Consider the following 27,993-nt stretch of genomic DNA (forward strand, 5'->3'; position numbering starts at 1 on the left):
CCTTCTTGAATAAGTTTTGCAACTTTTGAATTTAATTCACTATTTTTTTTTAAGGTTTAAAATCAAGCATGGGTATTCAAAGTGGAGAAATTGCTGTTGTTGGAGTTGGATGCAATTTTCCTGGAGGTAGGATTTAATTGAGTCCTAAATGTGAAAGATTTGTACTTCTTGAGCCATTTTAATAAACAGTTATGAAGTACCACAATCAGCTTTAGAGACCTGGGTTCAAATGCCAGCCAGATAACTGCCTATGAGGACTTTGTATATTCTTCACATTTTCCATGTAGCTAAAGCCCTGGTTAGGTTGGATGGACTGCTAATCTGGCTTACTGTGACTGTGACTACCCATAGTCTCCTATATTCTAGTTTGTTTAATTGTGTTACTTTTGTTCATTATATTGTGATATGATGTTATTGTTCATTAATTTCTTTCATTTAACAGTTTGATTTCTCTTTATTATTTTATTTAATGATTTTATTAGAATTATGCCAATTCTGTTTCTGCTTCAATTAGTTGAGTCCAGAAAGGTGGGTCCTCCAGCCATAATATTGTCTGAGACTATTTAAGGACCCAGCATACCATAGGCAAATGGCTGAGAACATGTTTTAGAAAGATTTTTATCCACCAAGTAATATCTAATAAGTTGGTTATTTATGCTGAAAGTAAAGCGAGTCAAGCCGTGCAACAAAGATCATCCTATAATGCCCAAGATAAACTAAATTCATCAAGAAGAACACAGAGACACAGTTGGAAACCACAAATTTTTCAGAAATATTAGGATGATTTGGAGAACATTACTGAATAGCTTGGTTCAGATTAAAGTTTTAGGGACTTTTACAACTCAACTTGATGTTGTTTTAGACCAGGGGTCCTAATCACAGTCCTGGAGGGCCACAGTGGCTGCAGGTTTTTGTTTTAAACCGATTGCTTAACTAGAAAGCAATTCTTGCCAATAATTTAATTTCATGGCTTGTCAGAGCTTTAACTCTGCTATGTCAGGTCATTCTCATATCCTAGATTTTATTCCCCTTTCTAAGGATATCATCCAAATGATTTGAAGGCTAAAATGGATGAGTAATCCTCAGTCCTTCACTTCTTTCTCTTCACTTTCCTTACTTATTTAATTAAACCCAATAGTGCATAATAAATACACACAGGTGTAACAAGCTAAATGGAGAAATGCTGGTCTCTTTTGTCATTTGTATGTTAATGCTAATTAGGAGCAATAAAAAACCAAGAATACAGCTGTTTAAGACTAAAATAAGAAATAAGGGTTCAAAATCTTAATGAGCAGAATAACTAAAGTGAAGCAGAAGTGTTACTTGAACAATAAGGGCTTCTTATTAAGCAACTGGGTTGGAGCAAAAACCTGCAGCCACTGCAGCCCTCCAGGACCGTGATTGAGGACCCCTATTTAAGACAAACTAGGTGAGTAACACTGGTAACCTCATTAGGCTGAATGGCATGTTCTCAGTAAAAAAAATTGTCTAATGGTCAAATTCCAAAAACTGTAGTAAAGTAGGCACTGTACATTTTAAAATATGAAACAAGATGAGAAAATGAGCGTTGGAGTCTCAAGGCATGCCCCATTTAAAAGAATTGTGTAAAGCAGTGTTTGCCAACCACTGCTTGCTATTGTATATAATAGTAGTGTGTGTTTCAGTGGGTCACAAAGTTGTTCATGGTGGGTCATAAAGGGGACATAAAGTGGGTTGTTGCTCCATTAATTGTGCACCATTTCACCCAGCTGACGATCACACTTGATTCACCAAGGGGGCAAACCACTTAAATGCGACACCAAAAATGTTAAGAAACACTGGTGTAAGGGACTGAAAAGAGAAAAACACACACATGCTAAAAATGGTTTGACTGTTTGGTGCTAAAATGAAAGAAAGAAAACTAAGAAAAACAGAACTCCGATTTCTTCTGAAGTTGGTCCGAAGGTGAGCAACAAATTCCCTGTGTAGGACTTTGCAAGAACAGGAAGTGACCCCAATAGTCCTCAGGAGATTTTTCTGCCTCCAGTCTAGAGAAACAGATAGAACAGAAGTTAGTGACTGTGTCACACTATTTCCTTCCTCGTATTCGACCAGCACAAACCCCTAAAAACACTCTGGATGCTCTTATTTCTGACAATATAAATTTTCAATATATTATTGTAATTGCTTTTTAATAATTGTATGGGAATTCTGTTCATATTTAGGTGAAGGAATAGATTCCTTCTGGAAAATTCTCTTGGAAGGCAAAAACTGCACAGTGGAAATACCTGAAGAGCGTTTTGACTTGAAATTGTGGTACGATCCTGATGATAACGTGCCTGGGAAGTCTCGCACCTGCAGGGCATCTCTTATTGACGGGTAAATTGTAATTTCTATTCCTACATCAACTGTTTATTCTTTGTTAAATGCTCAAGTGCTGAAGTTGCTGTGCACAGCGGAGTGTAGTTAGTATGACCTTGTGTGTAGAATACATGTGCTATGATTATTTAGATTGTTCTATAAAAGCAGGAGCTTACCAGATGCAGTCAAGAGTGAGTGAGGCAGAGTAAAGACAGAAAATAGTCATGGCTAGGCTATTAATTAAGCAAAAGGACTATGTGTACTCACTAAATCAATAAGAGAGTCAATATCAGGACAACATGTAGTCAAAACCAATCATCCAAAATACAAAGTTTTTCTTTAACAAACCAACATTCTTGCATTACACTTTCCTTTACTGACAATACAGCTTGGTCTTTTAAAAAGCAATGACATGAGTATAAGGCCACCACCATTATTACATTCACATAGGGCATATCAAATGACAAAACAAAGTGTCACAAATTAAGAATAGCAACTGTGAAAAATATAAAAGGAAAAAGTATAGAGCACAGAACAAAACCTGACAACTAGACATTGAGTCACAGGTAAGAACTCCTAAACCCCATATAAAGTAGGGCATCCACACCCACACTTTTTGTGAGTGGTTCTTCAGAGCAATGTCACAGGAAAACAAAATAATACTCCATATGGCAGTTCCAGAAGGATCCTTTATTAGTTTAGATTTGTAAAAGGTTTCATATCTTTATATATAATGCGCTACCGTGGCTTTACGTTTGTCTGTCCAGGACTTTAAATCACCTGTTGCTCGCAAACTGTTTGACCTATTGACCTGAAATTTGGTACACAAATACTATGTGACGTCTACTATACACTTTGGGGTGATGACTGACCTCCAAGGTTTTTCTCTTTTTATTTTCATTTTATTTTATTGTAGAATCAACTCTCAGCTGCGGCCAGCAGGGCGGCCGTTAGGCACATGCATATGGGCGCCGTTCTCATCCCTACCACCTTCGTCGTCATTTCCCCTACCTCTTCATATCTTAAATCATTCTTGAGGCAGATTGAAGACTTAAGTGCCAGCTTAAGTGAAAAATTAAGGAAAACGTACTAAGTAATTGCAACACAAACACTGACTTAATCAGTTTTAACACGAAAAGATGCCAACGGAAGAAAAGAAGAAGCGGGCCGCTAGGGGGGAGAAAAGAAGAGCTGCTCAGGAAGCAGAAAGCGCATCAACCTCTGAGCAAATGAATGATAAACATACAGAGAGAGTATGAAAACTAAGAAAGTTTCAAGAGGACACTGGGAAAAAGATCTCTCAATTATTATATCAGAAAAGGAGTGGAAAGTAGAAATGCAGAGAATTCACTCGAGCTCCATATGCGCAAAGCATACAATTATACAACTTAAAATTATATATCGAGCACATCTGTCTCGTCTAAAACTCTCCAAAATGTTTCCAGGGCAGGATCCAACCTGCGAATGCTGCAACAAAGTCCCAGCCTCACTGGGTCAATGTTCTGGGCCTGCACCAAATTAACATTGTTCTGGACAAACATTTTTAATTACCTTTCAGACAGCCTTGGTCTCACAATCCCTCCTAACCCATTAACAGCTGTGTTTGGGGTTCTTCCAGATGGGTTTAAGGTGAAGAAAGACAAACAAATTGTGATTGCATTCACTACACTCTTGGCACGCAGACTTATTCTGCTAAACTGGAAGAACACAAACTCTCCTCTTTTAAGTCAGTGGGAAACCGATGTGTTATACTATTTGAAATTGGAAAAAATTAAATACTCAGTTAGAGGATCCGTACAGACATTTTTCAAAACATGGCAGAATCTAATCAGTAATATTTTAAAATAAGCTCTTAAAGCACACAGAAAGCAATTATTTCCATATTTTTTTTTCTTTTGCATTCATCTCTATTGTCTTATAAAATTTATTAATTTAGGTATGTTTACAAGCCTTAAATTTCACGCTGTTTGCCTTGTTCTCTCTCTCAGGGGTGGGGATCGATTTGTCCTTAACTCAATTTTTCTTTTTGTAAAAGCTTGATTGATTTGTATGGATTGGAATAAAATTAATAAAACTTCAAAAAAAAAAAAAAAAGAAAACTAGGAATGGTCAAGGCAAGTGGATTCACTGCACGTTATCGTGCAGTGCGCCGTTACTGGTATAATTATAAAATAATTTATAACAGTAATAATATTTTATCCATATAGCGCCTTCAACATGCTCAAGGCACTTCACAGAGTCACAGAAAGAACAGCATGGCACATGTAACATTGGATACAAATATTTTCTGCATAGAACATTATAACAGATAAATACAGGATATACAAAGCAATAATTAGAATAAAGAGGAAAAAATAAATCAGAGTAAAATACTAAATTCAATACTAAAAGAAGGCCCGAATAGATAACATAATTTGTGGTAACAGTGGACTCTTGCTGCAAACATTAACACAGACAAAGTTCCGGTTTTCTTGATCAGTTGTATCCTGCTAGGTCACCTACTATACATTAAAGATTTCCATTTTGTCCACATATTAGGAACCTTTTTAAAGCCCAAAGGATCAATGGCATATGCAAAGAACCATTCCAAAGATGAAATGGTTCTTTGTCAAGTGTGGGTTCTAGAAAAAGCCACACAACCAAATAAAATGCCATTAACAAGCCATTACATTGAAGAGTGTAGTCTCCTGAGATGTGAGACAGGAGCGCTCATCACTATAAAGCTGTCCCAAATAGATACTCCCAAATACATCAGGATAATCAATGAAGTTAGTGTTGTGTATTTCTTTTCATTTACTTTTGTGAATGTGTCATCGGCCTTAAGGACAACACTTCTCCAATGAATGTGGAATCATCAGACCTCCACGATTTCATGAAAGACTTGGGATTTGAATATTGTAATTGTAGCATGTTCTTAAAACCTTTAAATAAACCATAAGCAGCACCCCAAGTTCATGTATGAAATGTGCAAATATTTTGGGTTTTTTTGTTTCCAATGCCATTTTCTGCTTACCATTAAATGGTTTAAATTATTATCTATTCACTTCTCAGATGCATCAGTATCTCTTACCTACTTCACCTAGTGCCTAGTGAAAATGCAAAGCCCAAAGAAAACAACTGTACAAAATTGCAAAATATTTATTAACTGAAAGGGAAAAAATAAAGCAATTCAATAAACATATACGCAAAAATTGTTAAACTAACTAGTTAACCTCACTTAATGAATTATTCCTCTGTTCCAATTCAAGTATATACAATCTTCTATATATATAAAATTCTTTTCGCGTTTGAAACGGAAATTGCGTATGACCACGCGAAACGGAAATTACGTATGACCACAGAACATATTATAATACAGGAACTAATTACTTTGTTTGTGGACGACATTTTTATATCATCTTTACGAATTGTTATTATTTGTGTGAGAGTTATTTTACTGATATTGAAAAGAAGTAAACACAAACACGGCGATCTATCCCATAGAAGTGCGTACCGCATCGCCCTCTCCCAGGCAACCTCTCTGGACTCCAGCGCTGAGCCTTCCGCCGCCAGAGAAGTTTTATTTATTTGTCCAAGTGACTGTCGCAGAAAATGCCACATTCTAACTTTTTTTAATTGGCAGTACTTGATAGTACAAGAGATGAAGAAACAGCTTTGCGTCTTTCTACTTTTTAACTGCGCCGAGCGGTAGAAGAACGCCTTCAGCAGCGAGGGGTCGTGACAACAAAGTGGACGCTGGAAGGCACGGAGTGTCAGGCTGGTTGACAGCTTCGCAGTTTCGGGCAGCGTCCTCTCTTCTCACACTGTTTGTGATACTTCGAGTGCCCTGTCGGCTCCTTGGACAGTGTAAACCTTTGCAAATGAGTCTAATCGGCGCCACTGAAGCGTGACTCTCTTGGTAAATTGCAGTGCACGGCTACTTGCTGCCTCTTAAGGTGAGTTTGGGTCACTAAAACCCTTCAACATTCAAGGTTGCTTTTGTGATGAATTCTTTTAAGAAGATGGAGGGTTTACATCTAAGAATATGTACCGACCTCTTCATGTAAAGTATTAACATCTGCCCATTAAGCACGGAAGGGCAGCATCCACGTTTCTCAGAATAATTTTTCTCTTAAATCGCAGGCACGTAGTGCAAGGTTGTCAAGCAGGTAGTTTAACCGAAACCACTGCAGTAGTACTCAATGGATCTTTACTTCTTAAATGTTAATGTTTTACTGTTTAATAATTTATACACTTCTTATATATCATTCAAATTCTCTTATGGAAATGTTTTACTGTTTAATAATTTATATGCTTCTATGTTCTTCAAATTCTTTTATCAAAATGTTTTACTACTTAATAACTTATTTTATAAATACTACATTTTATTTTGTCCCTTGCACTCAGTGAGCGAAGCCACTGGGTAATTACCTAGTTGTCTTTATATATTTAGCTCACCTTTCACATTTTAACATTTAATAATTTAAACTTACTTACAATCTATTAGCCTTCAATAATGTTCATTGTAATTCTATGGGCCCATACACATTCACACACAAGTATTAAAGCACTTTGAGCTACTGTTTGTATGAAAATGTGCTATATAAATAAATGTTGTTGTTGTTGTTGTTATTAAACATCAAATGGATAATTAAATAGAAAAAAAAAATTAAAATACTGTACAAGGTCTGTGTGCATGAAGGCGGAAAAAAATTGACTCTTTTCAGAGCAAGTGAGAAAAAAAAATGGATACTCACAAACGTAACGGGGTGTTTAAAAGCCTTGAGAACTCATAAGGAATTGTACGGAGGATAACTTCGAAAATGTCCTTCGTTACCGGAATGACCTTCAGTGCTTACTCTTTGAAGACACACAAAACGCTGTCTCGTTTCTCCTCTTTCGTGCTTGTAACCCTGTTCAAACGACATTTTTACTGGCACACTGTGGCCGCTCGCTTACAAATATTGTGTTATCAGTTATGCTTATCGCTTGTTTCTCTACACCATTCAATGCCTTCCTTTCAGTTTTCTTATATTTTTTAAAAGCATACAGAGTTGACATCTGACATTTCCGCGGTCGCTTCTCCGTTTCGTCGCCACGCGGTCTTTTCAAGCCTCCCGCCTTTCCTCCCTATCTAGCCAATCCCAATTTGGTACAAACCCTACTCAGCCAATCACACGGCTGTGATCTTGTCTTGGTAGGTTGTGCTCAACAAGCTGGCACTTCACAAACAGCGATTTGATTATTGAAGTCTTTATTAATCAACACTAAGAGATTCTGAAGTACAGCAGGGCTACATAATGAAAAATGCCCAGAATGGGATTAGGAAGCCGTTTGACCTTGTTCAACATTTTTTTTACATGTTTGAGCTACTGACGTCGAAGCAATCTAATACGTTCATTTTGTACATGGTTTTGTTTCCTGGGGCCTCCTGTATAAACGGTGCGTACGCACAGAAATGTTGCGTAAGAACTTTTCCACGTTCAAATCGCGATGTATAAAACCTACACTTGGCGTAAATCCACGCACTTTTCCACGGTACCTCATGCCTTGTCGACGCAAGTTCTCCGCTCGGTTTTGCAAACTGGCGGCACCCAGCGTCAAAGCAATGCTACTGTTCTTGTGTGTTTACTCATTATTTTCATGACACGGCTTTATAAATACACAGAAACTAACCGCATATTGTTTATTAGTGTAATGCATCTGATTGTAATTAACTTGTAACAATATAATGGTCCAGGGAACAGCCATAGTATTCCAAATACCATAACTGCTTTAGCGTTGTTACTCTCACTTCTTCTTCTTCTTCTTCTTCTTCTTCTTCTTCTTCTTCTTCTTCTTCTTTCAGCTCCTCCCGTTAGGAGTTGCCACAGCGGATCATCTTTTTCCATATTACTCTCACTGCACGAATCGGAGTATTTATATCACTGTATCTGAGTGTGAATCACAGCAGCAGCTGATCGGAAAGAGAATTATCGGTATACAGCTTTAAGGACACGCTGTCTCAGCCACTGCAAAATGTTTTAAAGCCTTTCCTGTACGGACCTCGCGGTTCAGAAACAGTTTAATCCCAAGAACTTTAAATGCACTCAATCAATTGCTCCTTGTAGAACTGTTTGTACTTATAAGTACAATCACCCACTGTAAACTTGCACTACAGTTATAATATCTCACAACCTGAGCCACTTTATAAAGCGTATTTACATATGATGACGATATCATTTTAAGGTGAAATGCAGCAAAATATGTTTGTTAAATTATACACATAAAACTTTAACTTCATTTAAATAATCTATATTCTTCACTGGGAGTGTCGTGAAGGATAGAATAATTAAACATGTACTACGAAGATATTTCAATGTTCTTTAAACGTTTTGAAGAATCGGCGCTAAGCTTACAGATGGCTTAACGTCTATTACAGAGCTGATTGTGTGGCGATCGGTTACTTGGGGAAAGAAAAGCAAGGACTCTTGGGGGCGGCCACGCCAATATATATTGAATATAAAACAGAAAGAGAAAATAACAACACAGCTAAAAACGCAGCGACAAATTTCGACAAAAGATAAATGCTTGTCATGAGCACGAGGCTCATGAAACACATGTTTAATAATGTGCTTTAGCTCCTATCATCATGAAAATGACATCACGTATACATCTCAGTATTTTAGTTATTCAGAGAGCTGTAATATCACAAATGTAATGGACTCTGTGTCCAGTTGGAGGAAGAGAGCCAGTTTAAGAAGCAAGTAGTGATTCACACACATAGATCACATACGAGTAGAAGATCAAATACAAAACAAAGCATTTAACGTGCTACTTTAATTACGATGTAATTTTGAGAAACTGGTTAATTAAACGATTTTAAGATGAAGTTTATAATGTTCTACTAAATGACAAAATAAACTACGTGATTAAAGTGGAAAATTCGAGATTGAAGTTGACATTTCGTGCTTTTTCCCCACCGTGTGCCTTTTTCTCTGTACCCTAATAAACTTTCATATGACACTCAGACAGTGGGCTTACAACTCTTCTTTTCACGGCAACTTTGATATGTGACTTCTTTTTTATTTCCGGCACTGTGCGATTTTGTGAATGTGAGCTTTCAAGTTTCTCCAACACGCTATGTCACTCGATCAACTTCATTTTGTTGATTATACCACGGTTTATTTGAACAAATAGTATGTTTTTCCTTTACCTCCACTTGGTATTCGCTGAAATTCTTATATTTTCCCCGTGCTTTTCCCATTGTCTTTTCACAGAAGGCTGCGCTTAAGGGCAATTTATATTGATTTGCATATTCAAATAGGCGTAATTCTGGGAGGATTTGGGGCGTTACATAATGCGCGTGCACGAGCGTTAGTTTTCACGCTGATCGGGATTTATGTAGCGGAAGAACGTGGAAGTTGGAGTACGCACAGATTCCTGCATCTGGATTTTTCTGTGCGTAAGCACATTTCGGCTTTTGTGCTTACGCCATGTTATAGTGCGAGTTCTACGCACGGCGTTATACATGAGGCCCCTGGACTTTTGCTTTCCACGCCTTCACTGTCATTTGTGCATAGCCACTGTAAGAATAGGCTGATAAATCTTTTAAGCCATCATTTGTGTCATGCTTTTGGACAAAGATCTTGATATAGAAGCAATCAGAAAATGAAACCAGTTTTCAAAATAAAGCTACGGAACCTCTGAACCGCATGGTAAAAAAAAATTATGGGATAGTCAATAAAATTCCCTTGGGTACGTACGTTTGGGCTAAGCACGTATCACCTGCAATTTAACTTTGGGATCCATCTTGTCAAAAATGTGACAATAAAAACAGCAGCACCACGATACAGCTCTCTGCCGTGCTCTTTAAATATCGCAGTTCGTTTTGCACAGCACAACGGATTAGCCAGTGTGCCAAGTTTGCCAGTGGTTTTGACTAGGATATTCAAGTTTGCCTTTTTAACATTTGTACATTTCTTTTCTGAAAATGGTGGAAATTAAAGTGACCCGATTTGGATTTAACTCTTTAGATGCAAGTTAAATCCCACAGTTCATTGCTTTAGATAAGCGATCAAGTGTGTAAGGTTTACCAGAGAATTAAATTAGTGAAACCGCATTGGACTGGGTAAACTTCACATGCACTCAATACGTGAAATATGAATTTCCTTTTGTAACTTGTGCGAGTAAGAACCTGCGGGCTAGTAAGTAGACGGTTAACTAATGTCATTTCCTTTTACAATAAATTAGTGCAGTGGTTAGTGCTGGGGCTTCCCGGATCCAACAATCTGGGCTTGAATACATATCTTGCTTTTATAAACTTGCCAATATCCATTTCTGTGGAATTAGGGACGTGCGGTCAGGGGAGGCATCTAATAATGATAACATAAAATAAATTTGTCTGTGCTATAAATTTGTTATCTGTATGATTACAATAATTTTGATAATTTTTATAGTCAAAATCGCTGAATTGATGCATTTCCTGTTCAAATACAGGGGAGAAACGCGAGGTGCGACACTGACAAGCCTCGCCTCAACCTCGGACTGCGCTCTCCCTCACACACTGGGTTGATGCATGCAATTGGCGAGTGCCTGGTGCTGTCTCTCTGTATGTCGCCAATATAATGTTTGCACACGCGTTTATTATACACCCTGACTTTCCACAGTCTGTCTAATATCTTTAATGAATGTGTGTGACATATTTAGTCATGCTGATTGGACATAAAACTGCAGTGAAAAGACACAAGTTGAGGCAGACAGTACCGTGCCGCCCTGTGCTGGCTGGGATTGGCTCCAGCAGACCCCCATGACCCTGTGTTAGGCTATAGCGGGTTGGACAATGACTGACTGCCTGACTATGATATTACATCATCAAAGGTGGTAGTAGCCTAATGTGAAATGCTGTGTCCCTCCGTTGCTCCCTCACATGAGGTTTACCAGAGGCCGTTTCCTTCGTTGGCCACCCTCCAATGCTGCTCTGATCTTCCAAGTTTCCTTTCATGCAGCTCTGCTGTTTTATCTACCTGCTCATTCAGACTGCCAGCACACACAGAGGCAATGCCATCTGCACTCACTTCCTCAGCTAGATTTAAGCAGAGGAGTGGGTCTTGTAAGTTCTGCTCACATAGCAACACGTGCACTTGTGCGCCTTCTGACACGCTTCTCGGGATGGCCATGCCCCTTCTGACATCATCTCAGTCTCTCCCAGGTCTGAGTGGTCTAACCAGAATTTTCATGTGAAAACCCTGCTATATTTTACTACTGTTTTTATCTTTATGACAGCATGTATTTTATCTATACGGTATAGTTTTTCAACTTTTTGTAAAGCACTTTGAGCTGCATAAGTATATGAAATGCACAATATATACTGTAAATTAATGTATTATTATTCATTGTTTATTAATTATTTTAATTTTCCTTATTTGATGTAAATGCATTTCATTAACCACTGAAATAGTGTTATTCAGATCTTAACAATTTACATATACGTCTGAGGCCAACAGTCATGAACAACAATTTAATTTCTTAAAATTGCTAATTTTCTCTCAGATTTAATGAATTTGACAGCAAGTTATTTGGCATTACTGAAGCAGAAGTGGAAAGAATGGATCCACAGCAGAAACTGTTGCTGGAATGTACCTACCGAGCCCTAGAGGATGCTGGAATACCAATGGAAAAAGCTAGCGGGACCAGTACAGGCGTGTTCATTGGTGAGCGTAACCTTATTCAATGCATTATACAAAAATACAATATTCTTACAGCAATGTCATTGCATATTTAACTGCTTGATGTGCCCAAGCGTTATTGTGAGAACAAAAAAAAAAAAAAGATAATAAACACCAAGCCAGACGTAATAAAAGACAGCCAGAAGTCAAAAACTTAAAAGTCAAAACAAAACCAGCGTGGCTTGCAGAGGGCACACCAGTTCCCCAAATCCAACACAGACCGCTGTGGGAAACTCTTTCCAAGAGTTTCCCATCTGCACAAAATGGTTACAAAAGCACAAAGCAGTGCACAGTATTCTGTCTTTGTCTTCTTTCTCTCTGTCTCTCTTTCCACTTCCACTCCTCGTCCAGCAAGCTTCGTTCCTCTGCTTCCCAACTGTGGCTCCTGGAGCAGTGGCAGCGGGCTTCTTTCATCCTGCATGCAGGAGTACATCCAGCAGCTCTTTAGCGTGGTCCAGAAGCACTTCTGGGTGGGGTGGAAGCCTGACAAAGTAGAGCTCCTTCGTCCCTGCAGCACCTCCTGGTGACACCAACAGAGCTGTCATGAACACTAACTCCCATGAAACCCTGTGGGAATCCAAGGCATCGCTGCACCCTAGAGGGGCTGCCATCTAGTGCTCCAGGGGAGGGAATGCCCTGTGCATGTTCTCTGCCCTGGTCCTTCCTTTGTGAAGGCATCTCGGCCTGGTAAGAGCCCTGGCCATCCGCCACAACCAGGGAAACAGGAGTCAATAGGCTGAGCAAAAAAACACAGGCAAAATAAATTGTGAGCCAACGAAATAATCAAAGTGCTAGGCCTATTAGAAATCAAGCTAACTCTCCGCTAAGGTAGCGTAACAAGATGTTGTTTATGCACCGATGGATAAAAAACAATGGATATGTAGCCAAATTTATACCACCTATTCCAGTGACGTACCAATTCTTATATCAACATCACATGACCTAAGAGAGCATCCAAACTAAGTCATTGTTAAAATGAAAATAAATGATGGGAATAGATTCATGGAGTATAAAAACCCCATACGAATCAAAAAAGGTGTAATATGACATCAATGATTTGCCATAATTTTTGGTTATTTTGATTTTTTTATATTGGAGAATCTATATTAAGGATTTTTGCTTGGTTTTGATTTGATTTTAAATAGTTTCTTTTTTATTTTTGGTATGTGTTTATGAGACATGGGAATTACATTACACGGCCATGACAGTCATTTCCATAACGTAAATGGACACAATGTTTTAAGTATGGCAGCTGTTCTGTATAGCAATATCCCATGGTTGCTTAAAACAAATCTTTAAAGGTAGTCACTTTCTTCAAACAACTTGGCCTAGCATTAGGCTCTGTTCAGTTTTTATGAAATTGTCTTTTCATCTTGACTTCTGGTTCTTGTTTTTTGCCCTTTCTCCCCTTGGCTATCTGGTTCAAAAGTCCTTCTGCTTACTATCACTTTTGTTTTTACTGTGACTGAGAACTGCAGTTCCACCTCCTTGTCCTTCTCGTTTGCAATAAACCCTCAGAGACAAAGTCTCATTACACTATATGGTTTCTGTTTCGCTTGCTGCCTATGATTCCTTGTGTGATCCTGTCACTTAAATTAAATGACTTTAGGGAAATATATTGCCCCTCTCCCGGTCCTTCCCTGCTCCAGGTGTCCCGGTGGGGCAGGATCTCTGGTTGTCTGCCCCTGCTGTAACAAAGCTAAATGGGAAAAAGGTGCAGGGGTCTGAATACTTTTTGAATCCACTGTATGCACTTTACCAAAATTCAATGGAATTCTTCAAAGTAATTCATTTTAGTTTAGTAATAAGGATCTCTGTTTACATCTTTCTTTTGTCTAATGATACACCTTGTATTATCCTGACAACATTTGCCTATTCTTTTGCATTAACCTTCTGTCTAATTAGCCTGTCTGGCACACCACCTTATTAATGGGGTCTTTCATTAACAGTATATGATATTAAGTTTGACTTTAGAGTCTAATGTGTGTGCTGTAGATAAATGACCTTTTCTTTTAATCAAGGGCAATATCATGATCAAATAAGAGACTCGTGCAGCTGAGGTTTAACTGTGATTGTCTTCATTTAATGCAAGGAAGGTTGCTTCTTATCCCATTCAATTTAAGTAGCAACCTGCCTGAATTCTTTATCACATCTACATTTTGTATTTTATATCTGCAGGCCTCATGAACCGGGATTATGAGATGATTTTGAACAATGTTGCCAGTACCATCAATCATTACAATGGCACTGGGACAGCCATGAGCATAGCAGCCAACCGCATCTCCTACTGTTTCAACTTCACTGGGCCCTCTTTTTCAATTGACAGCGCGTGCTCTTCGTCCCTGGTGGCCCTGCACTATGCCTGTCATTCTATAAAGCAAGGTAAAAGGAAGTTATAAAGTGTTGCACACTCTTAAAAATAATAGTTCTTTAATGGCACTATATGGTTCTTTACTGGGTTGTGTGGTTCCTCATAGAGCCTTTGCTTGGCAGAGCTCCATTTCATTCATGTCAAGAGTTTTTGCATGTGAAGTTAGTTTTTTGTGCTTCCTAATATATTTAAAAAAGAAATCTTTAATGTATGGTGGGTTGCAGGACATTAACAGATTAAGAAAACCTGGACTTAGCCTGTGTTACTGGACATATGCGGCAAGAGTCCTTTTACAAGTATGACCCATTGGCATTTCATAAATCTGTTAACATCTATTCATGGTAATTTATTCTATAGAGCCTGTTACACATTTCAATAAATAAAGGTTCTTTCTGGAACCTTCATCTGGATGGGTCTTTTAGGAACCAAAAAATGGCTTCCCTATTACATCACTCTGAAGAACCAGTCTGGCACCTTTATTTTTATTATTACCACGCTTATTTTAACTTCACCTTTTTGTTGTCTGGTACAAATCTTGTAACCAATATTTAACCCACTTCCTATTGTCCAAATGACTTGAAATTTTGCACACTTACTCATTCCGATGACAATACATAAATAAATAATCAGTTTCACTAATTGATCAATTAATCCATCTTAATTAAGAACTGAAATTTTCATATGAAGAATAGTTCAAGATTTCACCAACAGATGGCGCTAGTAACTGATAGGAATATTAAAGGAAGTGTTAAAATATTGATTACAAAATTATACTAAAACAAACCTAAGACTAAAAAGTTGAAAGTAAAATATATATAAAAAATACTTTTTAAGAAACACACTTATATTAAGTTAAAAATGTGTAAAAAATACGCCTCTCATACATCACTTGTAAAATAAAAGCGTGGGCGCTTTTCATCAATCAACATTTAAAAAACACTTCTTAAAATCTTAGCAAAAGTGCCCACCTTTAATTTTACGAGTGATGTATGAGAGACTTATTTTTTACTTTTTAGTACACTTTTTAATTTAATATAAGCTTGTTTTTTAAAAAGTATATGTTTATGTATATATTTTAAGAGTTCAGGTGGTTCTTTGTTTACTGAGGAACTTTAGTGTAAAAATGACATGACAACAAAATAAAAACAATTGGCATTTCTTATAAGGGTGTGATGTTATCACCATACTGTATGCTGTATGATGGTTTTAGAGGAAATCAAACCTATAATTAAAAAAAATACAAACGTGGGAAAGTGTTCACATTTTTAGGTCAGCCAGTATTGTTAAGTTCTCACAACTCGAGATAAATATAAACGTACTCATACATCAGGGTTGAGCAAGCTTGTTTATTTGTAACATTAAGTGTTGAGAGCCAGCCTCAAATATTTGAACAATCAAATGGTTCAGTTTCAGTTTTACTTTCCTTATATCACAAATACACAAATGAAGGTTTAATTGCACTTGTTTCTGCAAAACATGTCATCAAATAAAAGAGTTAAGGCAGCAAGGAGACAAGTAAATGTCAACACGGCGTAACATTTAAGGCAGCGTTTCTCAACCTTTAAGTATTTGCGACCCGAGTTTTCATAACAGTTTTAATCGCGCCCCCCCTAACATTTTTTTGAAACGTAGATGCATATTATCGACAGCAGCAACAGGTCAACTTTGTTCCGGCAGAATGACACTTTGTATAGAATCGATTTTATCTAATATCTTATTGTTATTCTTTAACAATTATATCAGATTTACTGTCTGTCTGCTTGACCATCAAGTGAAAACCATAGACATTTATCTAACTCTATATTTATTGTTCTAGTATCAGAATATAGTTTAAGTTAATTTGTTTTGGTTTCAACAGATGTTTTTTTCATATTTTTGATTCTTGTTTTCTTTTTTTCACATCTTCGCGCCCCTCTTTTTGTTACTTTGCACCCCCTTAGGGGGGCCACCCCACAGGTTGAGAACCACTGATTTAGGGAAGTACAGAGACTTGGTGAACTGGTTTGAAAGTTGGGGCATTTTTAAAAGCTTTTTTTCACAATTTTATTTTACGACATATTCTTTGTAACAGTGACTCATATTCAAAAATAACAGTGGTAACAGAATATAATTGTTAAGTGCTGCTTGGATACGTTCAATATTTTTTTTATTATCATTTTACAATATCATGTGCTAAAGCTCCTTTCATAGACAGTAGATTTAAATGCATGTGCTGATCTTAGTAGTTGGATGTGCAGGTTCCGTGGCTTATTACAGTTCAACTTTGTTAAATATAAAATATTTAAAAAGAAATTTCTAATGGAGATTTAAAATCTGTGGCCTAACTTCAGAACATGATAGATAGTGAGTCACTATGGCATTTTGCTGATAGATAGATAGATAGATAGATAGATAGATAGATAGATAGATAGATAGATAGATAGATAGATAGATAGATAGATAGATAGATAGATAGATAGATGGATAGATAGATAGATAGATATGAAAGGCCATTCATCCCGGCCAATACCCCCAGGCCGCCAGAGGGAGCCCTCCCTGTGACATGGAGATGCCCCGAATTCCAGCAGGGCATCGTGGACATTGGAGTTTTCCTGTACAGCCCTGCTGGATAATGTCGGGACCGTCAGGGGACGCTGCAGGGAGGCCCAGAGACTTCTATTTTACCTATAACCCAGAAGTACGTCTTAGTCACAGCGACAGAGGAAATGACGTACTTCCGGGATGAAAAAGAAGAGTTTTGATCTGACCCGGATGTGCTAGGAAGTCACATGGACTGAGGATTTCAGAAGCACTTCCGGGTCAAGGATTATAAGAGACTGTGTGAGATCCCAGACGGGTGAGCTGAGTCGGGAGGAAGTGTGGCAGCACATCTGGGAGAGTGAAGGATTTATTGTTAGTGTATTGATTGGTTATTGTATGAGTATTGTGGAGTGTAGGGTGCTTTGTGCACATTATTGTACAAATAAATTCAATATTTGGACTTTTATCTGGTGTCTAGCGTCTGATCTGAGGGTTCAAGGGGACGACAGCGCCCTCTATCTGTCACAATAGATAGATAGATAGATAGATAGATAGATAGATAGGTTTGGGGCAGCCACCAGTATACTTTCCCTGGCTGCAATAGGTTTTGAAAATCAAGACAGCTGTGTCCTTGATGGAGTCCAAAACAAGACTGAGGGTTCTTGGAAAAAAGGCGGCTTTTCAATGCCAAAAGAGGAAGTGACGTCCAAGATTTTAACATTGTCATGATGTAGACTGTAAGGGCCACTGGTCTGTAATCATTAGGTGATATCATATACACTGTCAATTCCTGTCTTGCATTTCATGTTAGAACTGTGGAGTTTGGTTAATCAGGTTCACTGAAGACATGTATGGATGTGATTGCACACGAGTCTCCAGAAAAAGCTTAAAAAGGAACCATGAGCTGACTCTTTGATTTATCCTTATGAAACCAATAAGACTAAAACTATTCATGAGAGTTAACAAGAGCTCTGGGTTTACTGGGAGACATTATTGCACTCATAAATATTTGTGTATTGGGCCTTTTTCATCCAGGTGACTGTGAAATGGCAATCTGTGGAGGAGTGAGTTGTATCCTTGAGCCAAGGATATTCGTCTCCCTCAGCAAAGCAAAAATGATATCTCCAGAAGGGGTCAGCAAGCCTTTCTCCATCAAGGCTGATGGTTATGGGAGAGGAGAAGGCTGTGGTATTGTCCTACTCAAGCCTTTGGAAAAGGTAATTTTTACATTTCAGAATTTTATTTAAATTTGGAATACATGAATACTTGGAACACCTTTGCAATGCAGCCAAGCGTTACAGAATTTCAAAATAATAAATCTAGAAATCACTCGATATAATTGATTAAAGTAATTAAAATCATGAAGACAATCTGAGGCCAGAAACAGTCTGTTTCTCAGGTTTTGCAGCGCCAGGCTTACCTGGTATCATGGAGTTCTACCTCAAGTCTTTCATACGGTGGCCCTGAAGTGCTAGCATTAGAAAATTTAAAGATGTGACGCACGCAGTCACATGAGGTGACACACACAATTAAATGTGGTGGCACACAAAATCAAACAAGGTAGAGCAAAAACAGTGTGTTGACTCACATACAATCGGAGTTGCACAAAATCGCAAATCTGGCAGCATTAAGGCTGGTTTATGCTTGACACATCTGCGTGGGGCGAGAGGGCCACATAGTGTAAATCAGGGGTCTCCAACCTTTTTTCCCCTGAGAGCTACTTTTACAAAATGAAAATGGCCGTTTATTCTCATAGCTTATTTCAACACAAACAAACTGAATAAGTTTGTTTTGCCTGAACATTTACAAATTGTTGGTGTCTACAACTCAAATTTTGCATTAAAACATCACAAAAAAAAAAGTATTTAGTTCACCTGCAAGTGCATTTTGTATGCCTGTGTGCATTTTCTAGTGTATCTCACACTATTGAATTAAAACATGAATGCTGTCAAAACAGAACAATGCAATTCCAAATACACAGATATGACTAATTAATTTGTCATTTTGTCACATGTCACTGTGTCACTTTATGCACAGGTTCAGTCGCATGTGTGATGTGTTGTTTAGTTAGTCAGATGACTGGCACTGAGGTGTATGGTGGAGTGGAGCCGCTCAGGTTCACTCCTATGGAGTCATTTCAATGTTCGTCTGTCAGTTTTGTTCTGAACTTTCATTTCATGACATTCCTGTCAGACTCACAGAGGTATGTAGACCCAAACAAAGCAGACATTTTCAGAGCTGCTTGGTGAAGATAGTTATCTGGCTCTACGAAGCTCCAGAAATGCCGAGAATGCTGTTGAGACTTTAACTGCACATTATTTTGAAGGTTTACAAATATATAATATATAAACTATAACTACTTAACGGATTTAGATCGGGTTTTTTTCTATAATGTCCTTGAACATTCCGGTTGATTTTGTGACTTCTCTCATTTCGCTATGTATCATAGTTCACTTGTGGTACCAATTTAGTTGCAGGAATCCAAGAAATACGCAGTGGGCTGAGGGAAGGGAGGTGCTCTCCTCACTCACTCGCCAACTTGGGCAGAGTGGTGGCTCTGAAGCTAAGGATCTGTGCTGGTATCCAGCCGGTTCGATTCCTCATCACTGCCAAAAGAGATCCTACTCTGCTGGGCCCTTGAGTAAGACCCTTAACTTGTAATTGCTCCAGGGGCGCTGTACAATGGCTGACCCTGTGCTCTGACCCCAAGGGGTATGCGAAAATTAACAATTTCCTAATACAAGAAATTGTATGAGGTGAAATAAAGAACAAAAATCTTCGGAGCGTGTGCCTTTACTCCACTTATCTAGCAGATGAGAGAACAATTGAATTCAACTTTGTTTGATATTTAAAATAAAGTGTTACTTATCTTGATGAGTTTGAGTCCAGATATTCTGTTAAGTGTATGCCACATTGAAAAGATAGAGTGCAGTTCAGATTGCAGTTTATGATATGATTTTTTGGAAAGATCGCCCACCCCTAATTTGACTAACCAAGTTTTCAAATTTATGTAGGATTCATTAACCCTTTGGCAAGCTACTTGGAAAGGGGTTGCGAGCTACTGGTAGCTCGCGAGTGACGTGTTGGAGACCCCTGGTGTAAATGATGTCTGACATCCAGGAACAACTCTGTGGATGGCTGGCGCTTATTGGGTTTTCACTGCTCGCTGCGCAGAGAACTTTTTCTAAGTACATGATGATATGGATGATGTACCATGCATCCAAAGTGGTGAACAGAATGATGAATGAAGGGTGGAATGTGACGCAGCTGGTCATCAAAGTGCATGATAGTCCCGTACAACAATATTACAGTTGGCCCTTCATATCTGCAGGTTCCAGATCTGTGGATTTAACCAACTGCAGATCAAAAATATTTGAAAAAATACAAAACTTTAGAAAGTTCCAAAAAGCTGAATTTCCTATGCCCCAACCACTCCTCTCAATCAGAATCTAACAACATGAGTACGACCACTGCAAAATGTATTTAGTGATGCAGATTAAAAGAAGAATCAGCTTCCTATAACAATGTTCCTAACTAAAGCATCTACTCCTGATGATCCTCAGCTCCCACCTTCTGCAAATCCTGACATTACTGTTGCAGTGACCTCAGGGTCCATAGCTGTGAGGGACTTGCCGCTCAAGTAACTGTGGATTGTCCCGTGGGGCAGTAATGCCAGGAGAAGCCAGCTGTGAAGCAGCCACATGAGCAGCAGATAACACCACTTTGAGAGCACTTTGATCACATCTCCTAGCTGCTAGAGCTCATCGGGCCAGACATGTGGTCACCAGTGAGTCTCAGACTTGAGCCATCTGCTTGGCTTTGCTCATCAAGAGCTGGGGGAATAGTGTGGCATGTGGATTGCCTCTGACCTGTGTAGTGAGGTGGAGCTGAATGGTACGCATGCGGTTACAAAGGGACATGTGGTGCTGGGCAGAATGGCAGAAACAGCAAACGGTCCTTTCAGAGGCCACTCACCAGCAATCAACGTAAAGGGGCTAATTCTGTTCCTCTGTCTGTCACACCCCTTGGGTCGTTACAGTATTACTGAGCGTCCATCAATGCTTCAATACCTGCAATCAGAGTGTTAACACACTGTGTGTTACGGAGGTGTTGAATAATTAGACTTGTGACCTCACTGATTCTTTAGTCGAAGTTCTTTGTAGAATACGCAGGTTATCCAATAAGAACAGTCAGAGAGAGATGATGTCCAAAATAAGCTTAAAATGATACAGAAAATAGGGAACAGATTTTTAATATGATCAAGCGTGAAAGAGTTATAGAATGACAAATGTAAAAATATCACATTTTTTCAACATGCTTAAATATTTAAAAATTCTAAATAGTTATTGTGGTCAAAATAAATACTTGAAATTGGCATTGTTTTGTTACACAGATGTTTCTAATTCTTTTAAAGTAAAATCACGTCAATATCATGTTGTTTTCTGGAGATATTTGGTTTGAAAGGAACAAAAGGTGGGTAAAAATTGTGCCAGTTTTTACTGCATTCTAGATATTTATAAATAGAAAATCTAAAATGTTATTATCCAATATTCTAAGTTAGACTACACCGAAAAACTGCACAATTTTGTGGAAACAGCTGTGGTGGTTTTCACTTGATGGTCAAGCAGACAGACAGTAAATTTGATATAATTGTTAAAGAATAACAATAAGATATTAGATAAAATCGATTCTATACAAAGTGTCATTCTGCCGGAACAAAGTTGACCTGTTGCTGCCGTCTAGTGGATATGTAGTGCTATTAATTTAGTATTATTACTGCTAATAATGGCATGCAGGTGATGGCTGTAACAGAACAAGATGCAGAGGACAGAAAGATATGGAAAAAGATTATCCGCTGTGGCGAACCCTAACGGGAGCAGCCAAAAGAAGAAGAAGAATGGCATTTTTTAGTTAAGTTGTCCCATATACAGTATGGTTGTATATGATTATCAACTGTAAACCCAGTCACTCATCAGTTTTCCTTTTTAGGCACTGAAAGATCTTGACCATATCAGAGGCATCATAACATACAGTGCTGTAAATCAAGACGGAAGAACAGTGACGCCCATTACCAGGCCATCAGTGATGCAGCAGGAGCAGCTTCTACACAGCATTTATTCCAAACATGTTGACCCTTCACACATACAATATATAGAGGCTCATGGGACTGGAACATCAGCAGGTGATCCTACTGAGGCCAGCAGCATCTCTAATGTAGTTGCTAAATGTCGTTCAGCTGGATCTCCGAGCCTTGTCATCGGCTCTGTAAAAGGTAACATTGGACACACTGAATCTGCAGCAGGAGTTGCAGGGCTCATCAAAATCCTCTTGATGATGCAACATGAAACCCTTGTTCCTTCCCTCCATTATTCTAAAGAAAATGCCAGCATTGATGCAGAAGCTCTCAACCTTAAAATTCCAACGAAAGCAGAGAAATGGGAAAGCAGAGGACCACTGGGTAGGGCCGCAGGAGTGAATAACTTTGGATTCGGTGGGACTAATGCACACGTTGTGGTGCGGCAATACAAAGAGACCCGGGTTCTGAATCACCGAGTTGAAAAGGGGTTGAAGCTGTTCGTACTCTCCGCAGCCTCAGAGAAAGCCATTAATATGACAATGGCTGACACCATTAGGATAATTGACAGCAGTGCCTCATTAGAGCTTCACGACTTGGCCTATACGTCTGCATGTAGGAGAAGTCACGCCAAACACAGGTACCGAAAAGCCTTTGTCACACCGACTCTTGAGAATTTAACTAAGCAGATCCAAACAGCAGCTAATACGAAAGTACCAGCTGCCAAATCTGATCAACAGTTAGTGTTTGTGTTCTGTGGAAATGGAGTCACCTACAAGGGGATGTGCAAACAACTGGTAAAAGAAGAAAGCATATTTAGAGAGAAAATTATTGAAACTGAAAACATTTTTAATAAATATGCTTCATTTCGTCTTCTTGACCGGCTGGAAAATGAAAAGGACTATGATGATTTTACGAAGCCAGAAATCATCCAGCCTTTGCTGTTTGCCATCCAGGTGGCCTTATCGAGCCTTCTGAGTCAGTGGGGTATAAAGCCGAATGCTGTTCTAGGACACTCCGTAGGTGAGGTTGCAGCCGCACATTGCTCAGGTCTGCTCTCCCTGCAGGACGCGGTGAAGGTCATTTACTATCGAAGCATCTTGCAGGCCAAAGTCACCGGAGGGAAGATGCTTGTTGTCAGCAATATTGCTATTTCTGATCTTTTAGGCTTTATTAATGCTTCTTCGAGAAAAGTCAGCATTGCTGCCTTCAACAGCCCCCAGTCATGTACCTTATCAGGTGATGCAGAATCCATAGATGACATTCACCGGGAGCTGTCATTGGCGTTCAGTTCAAAGAACATTTTCTTATATATCCTTGATGTGCCGGCTGCATACCACAGTCCTATGATGGATCCTATTTTGAAGACAGTTGAGGAGGAAATAGGGCTTCTAAAAACTGGGCCCATGACCACAGACCTGATTTCTACAGTAACAGGACAGTTCATTTCCACTGGGGATTTTACCACTGGTCAATACTGGGCCAAAAACGTTCGAGAACCTGTGTATTTTGAGCAGGCAGTAAAGTCAGTGGTTGCTGGAAAAAAAGATGTTGTATTTGTAGAAATCGGTCCCAGAAGGGCACTTCAAAGGAGTATCATGGAGATCTTAGGATCTGATGCTTTAATATTTCCTACTGTGCAACCAAGTAAGGACTACGAGACTCTGCTTACAGTTGTGACCAAACTTTTTGAATTGGGTTTTGACATCAGCTGGGAACAGTTTTATCAAGGGAGCGAGACACTGCCAAGCCCTTACCCAAGATACCAGTTTGATCATGTCAAGAAAGAGGTCTCTTCTAATTCTGAGGGGCAAATAAACCAAAATATGTTCGACACTTTCCATCCGCTCCTTCATGGAGCAAATAATGACCAGACAATAATCACATGCAAGAAGTTAACAGATGTGGTACCATACATATATGAACATAAAAACAATGGTGTCGCTATAGTTCCAGGAGCCTTCTATGCAGAGATAGCTTTGGCATCTGCCATGGCTAATCAAGAGACAAAACGACCTGTAAGTTTCCTTCAGTTGGAAATAAAATTTCATAAACCCTTAACCGTGAATCAAAACTCTGCCCCCCTACAGGTGCAGTTCGAATCACAAGAAGAAGCAACAGCTTTTAAGATATACTCTTCTGAAATCACGTATGCATTAGGCAGAATACAAACAAATTCTGAAAATGTGAATGACGAAAGACAAATCGCAGTGGACAGTGTTCGCACCCGGTGTGAAATAATCGTGACATCTGAGACGATTTATGAGAAGTTAAGTAACCTGGGTTTCCAATACAGAGGAGTATTCAGGCAACTTGGTAATATCTATAAAAAAGAAGAGTTCAAAGAGGCTATTTCAAAAATTAAAGTACCAGAGAAAATTCAGAAAGAGATGCACAAATATTTCTTTCACCCGGTAATTTTAGATTACTTTTTACAAATGTCATCCTTTTTTGTGGTAAGTGACTCCAAATCCAGGCCTGGATTTCCTTCAGGAATAGGTAGCCTGATTATATCTGCACCATTGCAGAGTGAGATGTTCATGTACATGAAAGTCACTAAAAGTGACGAATTTTGTACAGAGGTGTGTGGATGTTTTACTGATTCCAACGGCTTCGTCTTAGCTGAACTTAAACACGTTCAGATTATGTTTCTCGGCTCTGGTCTTTCTATTACCCGTAAATTTACCTTTCAAAATGAATGGGTAGATTCTCCTGAGGAACCTGTCTCAGAAAGTCATCCGAAGAGTTTAGTGTTCGCTGATCAGCTGGGGGTGGCCCAGTTGGTGAAGCATCATCTTCATCCAGACTCCGTGTACATTTCTAATAAAGATACAGAATTAGCAATGATGAATATTGGCCAATATTTTGTCAACTCCGAATTCACGGAAATTTTATTTTTCTGGGGAATCAAAATTTTTGATGAGTTGTACCCTGAAAATGTGCTACAGCATTTAACAAACTGTTGTGAAGCTTTCCAGCAGATTATTATTATGCTGATAGAAACAAAATACAGCTGCACAATTAAAACGATCACCTACAGAGCCTCTGAAAATACAGTCGATCAGATGAGCACAGGATTTGCTCTGTGGGGAATGTCCCGGGCATGTGCTGCTGAAATTTTTCATCTTTCCTTTCAGGTGATTGATATTGGATCTGTAAATAATGAAGATATTGTTTTGCTGGGAAAAGTAATTACTTCATATGAGAGCCAAAAATATCCAGAAGTTATGATCAGAAAAAGGCCGGATTTACCATTCAAGCATCAAACGGGCAGTTGAAAAAGAGGTTTGGAGTCATTCGAACCATCAGACAACTTTAGATGTACGTAGCTTTGCCCTTAATACGACAAATCCATACGGACTTGAGCGTCTGCAAGCCACTGTACTTATTGGTAGCAATAATAAAACTCTCTCTAATGACAGCGTGGAGATTCAGATAAGCAAGATATGTCTCCATTCCTCTGATTACTTCCCTGTGAGTCTCAATGCTTTACGCTTTGGTGAGACAATGTACTGGACCAAATACTGCAACGAAAACCACCAACTCTTGTGTCTTGACTTCAGTGGCATTGTAACAACTGTGGGAAGTAACGTCACATCCCTGAAGCCTGGAGATCATATCATATCATGCTTTCCAGTGGGTGCAGCTTCTAGGGTTCTCCTTCCTGAATCGATTTGTTACAAAAGTCAGAAGATTCCATTCCTGAAAGATATTCCTTGTGTTTCCTACTTCATATTAGCCTGGGAAATTCTAGTAAATGTCTTACCCACAGTCAGACCTCCGAGGCAAGTGGGGATAATTTCCTCCTTTCCTCAGTCCACTCTATGCAAAATCATTACACACGGGGCAAATAAATGTGGTATGCACACTGAAATTATTACAAAAAGAAATACTGAACAGTTCATTAATAGTGAAGCTTTAATTTTTTTAAACCCTACTGAATTTTCATCTGTTAGAAACATTTTAAGTGTCACGACTGCCAGCCATATTGTTATCGTATGTAACAGCGACTGGACCCTTAATCTTCTGAAAATGCCTAAGAGTGACAACGAACACGTTCACATTCACGTTGTTCAGCTGATGACAGTTTTTCAGAAAACTTACCTTACTAAACACAGCAAATCCATTTTCAAGTGGGTGAAGTCCTTGAAGTTGGAGAAGTCCTTGTTAGACATCCCTACCAAAGTTCTTCAACCTGATGGACACAATGCGAATGAGGTGACACAGAATCAAAGATTAGATTCTTATTTTATGGCCAAGACAATACAACTGGTTGTTCTTCAGGATGACTTCAAAAGAATTTCCAAAATTCCTCTATTTACCCCTTATAAGCAACTTTTTCGACGTGATGGTGTATACTTAGTAACTGGAGGACTTTCAGGTTTGGGGTTCGAGACTGTAAAGTTCATTGCCCAGCATGGAGGTGGATATATTGTCATTCTCTCTAGAAGTGCTCCGACACCAGAGAGACAAGCAGATATTGCAGACCTACAGAACCAGTTCGGAGCAACCATTTCTAATATTTGCTGTGATGTGGCCATTCCAAAGGATGTGAAGCAGGCAGTGAGTACCATTAAACACACCTATCCCAGTGCTACAATACGAGGGATATTTCACAGTGCAGTGGTCCTACATGATGGACTGATTCACACTTTGAGCAAATCTGACTTTGAGAAAGTGATGAGACCCAAAGTTGCTGGGGTGTTAAATCTTCATAACACAACCAGACGATGCCAGTTGGACTACTTTGTGTGTTATTCTTCCATCGCTTCCTTTTTAGGGAACTCTGCTCAAGCAAATTACGCAGCGGCAAACTCATTTTTGGATATGTTTTGTCATTACCGAAGGCGGATTGGGTTACCTGGACAGTCAATTAACTGGGGAGCTTTAAATATTGGTCTGCTGTTGAACAAAGACAAAATTCAACAATTCCTTGAGCAGAAGGGTTTGATGATCCTGGATGTACCCGAAATTCATGAATGTCTGGAATACTGCTTGATGCAGAGCAACCCACAGATAGTCGCGTCCAAATTCCATTTCCAAAATTTGAGCAAGCACTCCCTGTCCTCCAATGTTTACCTCAAACAGCGTTTCTACTCAGTCATGGCAGAGGAAATCAAACACTTAGCTGACACATCCGAGATTTCCCAGGGCAATTCCATTTCTAATCTTGAAAATTATGTAATAACAGTGCTCTGTGACATCTGTGGTATGGATGCTGAGGAAGTGACAAACGATACCTCCCTTTTAGCATTTGGGATTGACTCCATGCTAGCAATGACTGTGCAAAATCGCATGTTTCAAGACAGAAATGTTAATGTACCTCTGGTGAAGCTCATGGACCCAAACACGACAGTGTCCATGTTGGTGTCACTATTGCAAGAAAACCCACAAACAGAAGGACATTCTGAAGGAGAAGACATTAATAACAATGACGAGACAGATTAAAGCATAATCTAGAAATAGAATATAAAAGCCTGGTCCTGTTCATGTTTGGTGGTCATAAGTTTATAAAATGTATTCAATAATATCAGATTTTTATTATAATTAAAAACTTGTGTCTTATAAGTTATGTATGAACTGTTAGAAGTGTAGCAAGCTTTTGTACTCCCACTTTGAGGCTCTTGTACTTTGCTGCTCCCATTATCAGAGATGTATTTTAATTTTTTGAATTCGTTCCTTGGCCTTGAAGTCACTGAAGGAACCAAGGAACACAATGGCTTAATTTAGTTGTTTAAGATGCATTCATAATAATATTTAAAAGTAAATACATTTTATTGAGACACTGTCAATTTGTTCATGATATGGGCACAGCCATTGTGTACATGTGTTATGAACTGGAGAGTTCCAAAGTACAGTAAGCCCAAAATTAGCTTAAAATGCCCACTAGAGTGGGAAACCCTCATACCCTGGATGGTTACAAAAGAGTGCGATAAAAAAATCTTTGTAAATAAAGAGATTTATTTAATAAAAATGCCAGTTGGAATACTTTGTGTGTTATT

General features: G+C 38.8%; 1 protein-coding gene across 1 annotated transcript; it reads left to right on the forward strand.

Annotated features, from left to right (window-relative positions):
• The first annotated feature begins 80 nt into the window (after positions 1–80).
• LOC120529769 (phenolphthiocerol/phthiocerol polyketide synthase subunit C-like) lies at positions 81–27,965 on the forward strand. The gene is given in 7 exon segments (XM_039753895.1): positions 81–126; positions 2,205–2,358; positions 11,851–12,011; positions 14,205–14,408; positions 17,953–18,134; positions 21,907–25,227; positions 25,229–27,965. Coding segments are annotated over 5 exon segments (6,024 nt in total). The 5' UTR covers positions 81–126; positions 2,205–2,358; positions 11,851–11,905; the 3' UTR covers positions 27,440–27,965.
• Positions 27,966–27,993: the final 28 nt, after the last annotated feature.

The sequence above is a fragment of the Polypterus senegalus genome, chromosome 5 (genome assembly GCF_016835505.1).
Source record: "Polypterus senegalus isolate Bchr_013 chromosome 5, ASM1683550v1, whole genome shotgun sequence".
In the NCBI taxonomy this organism is placed as follows: Eukaryota; Metazoa; Chordata; class Cladistia; order Polypteriformes; family Polypteridae; genus Polypterus; species Polypterus senegalus.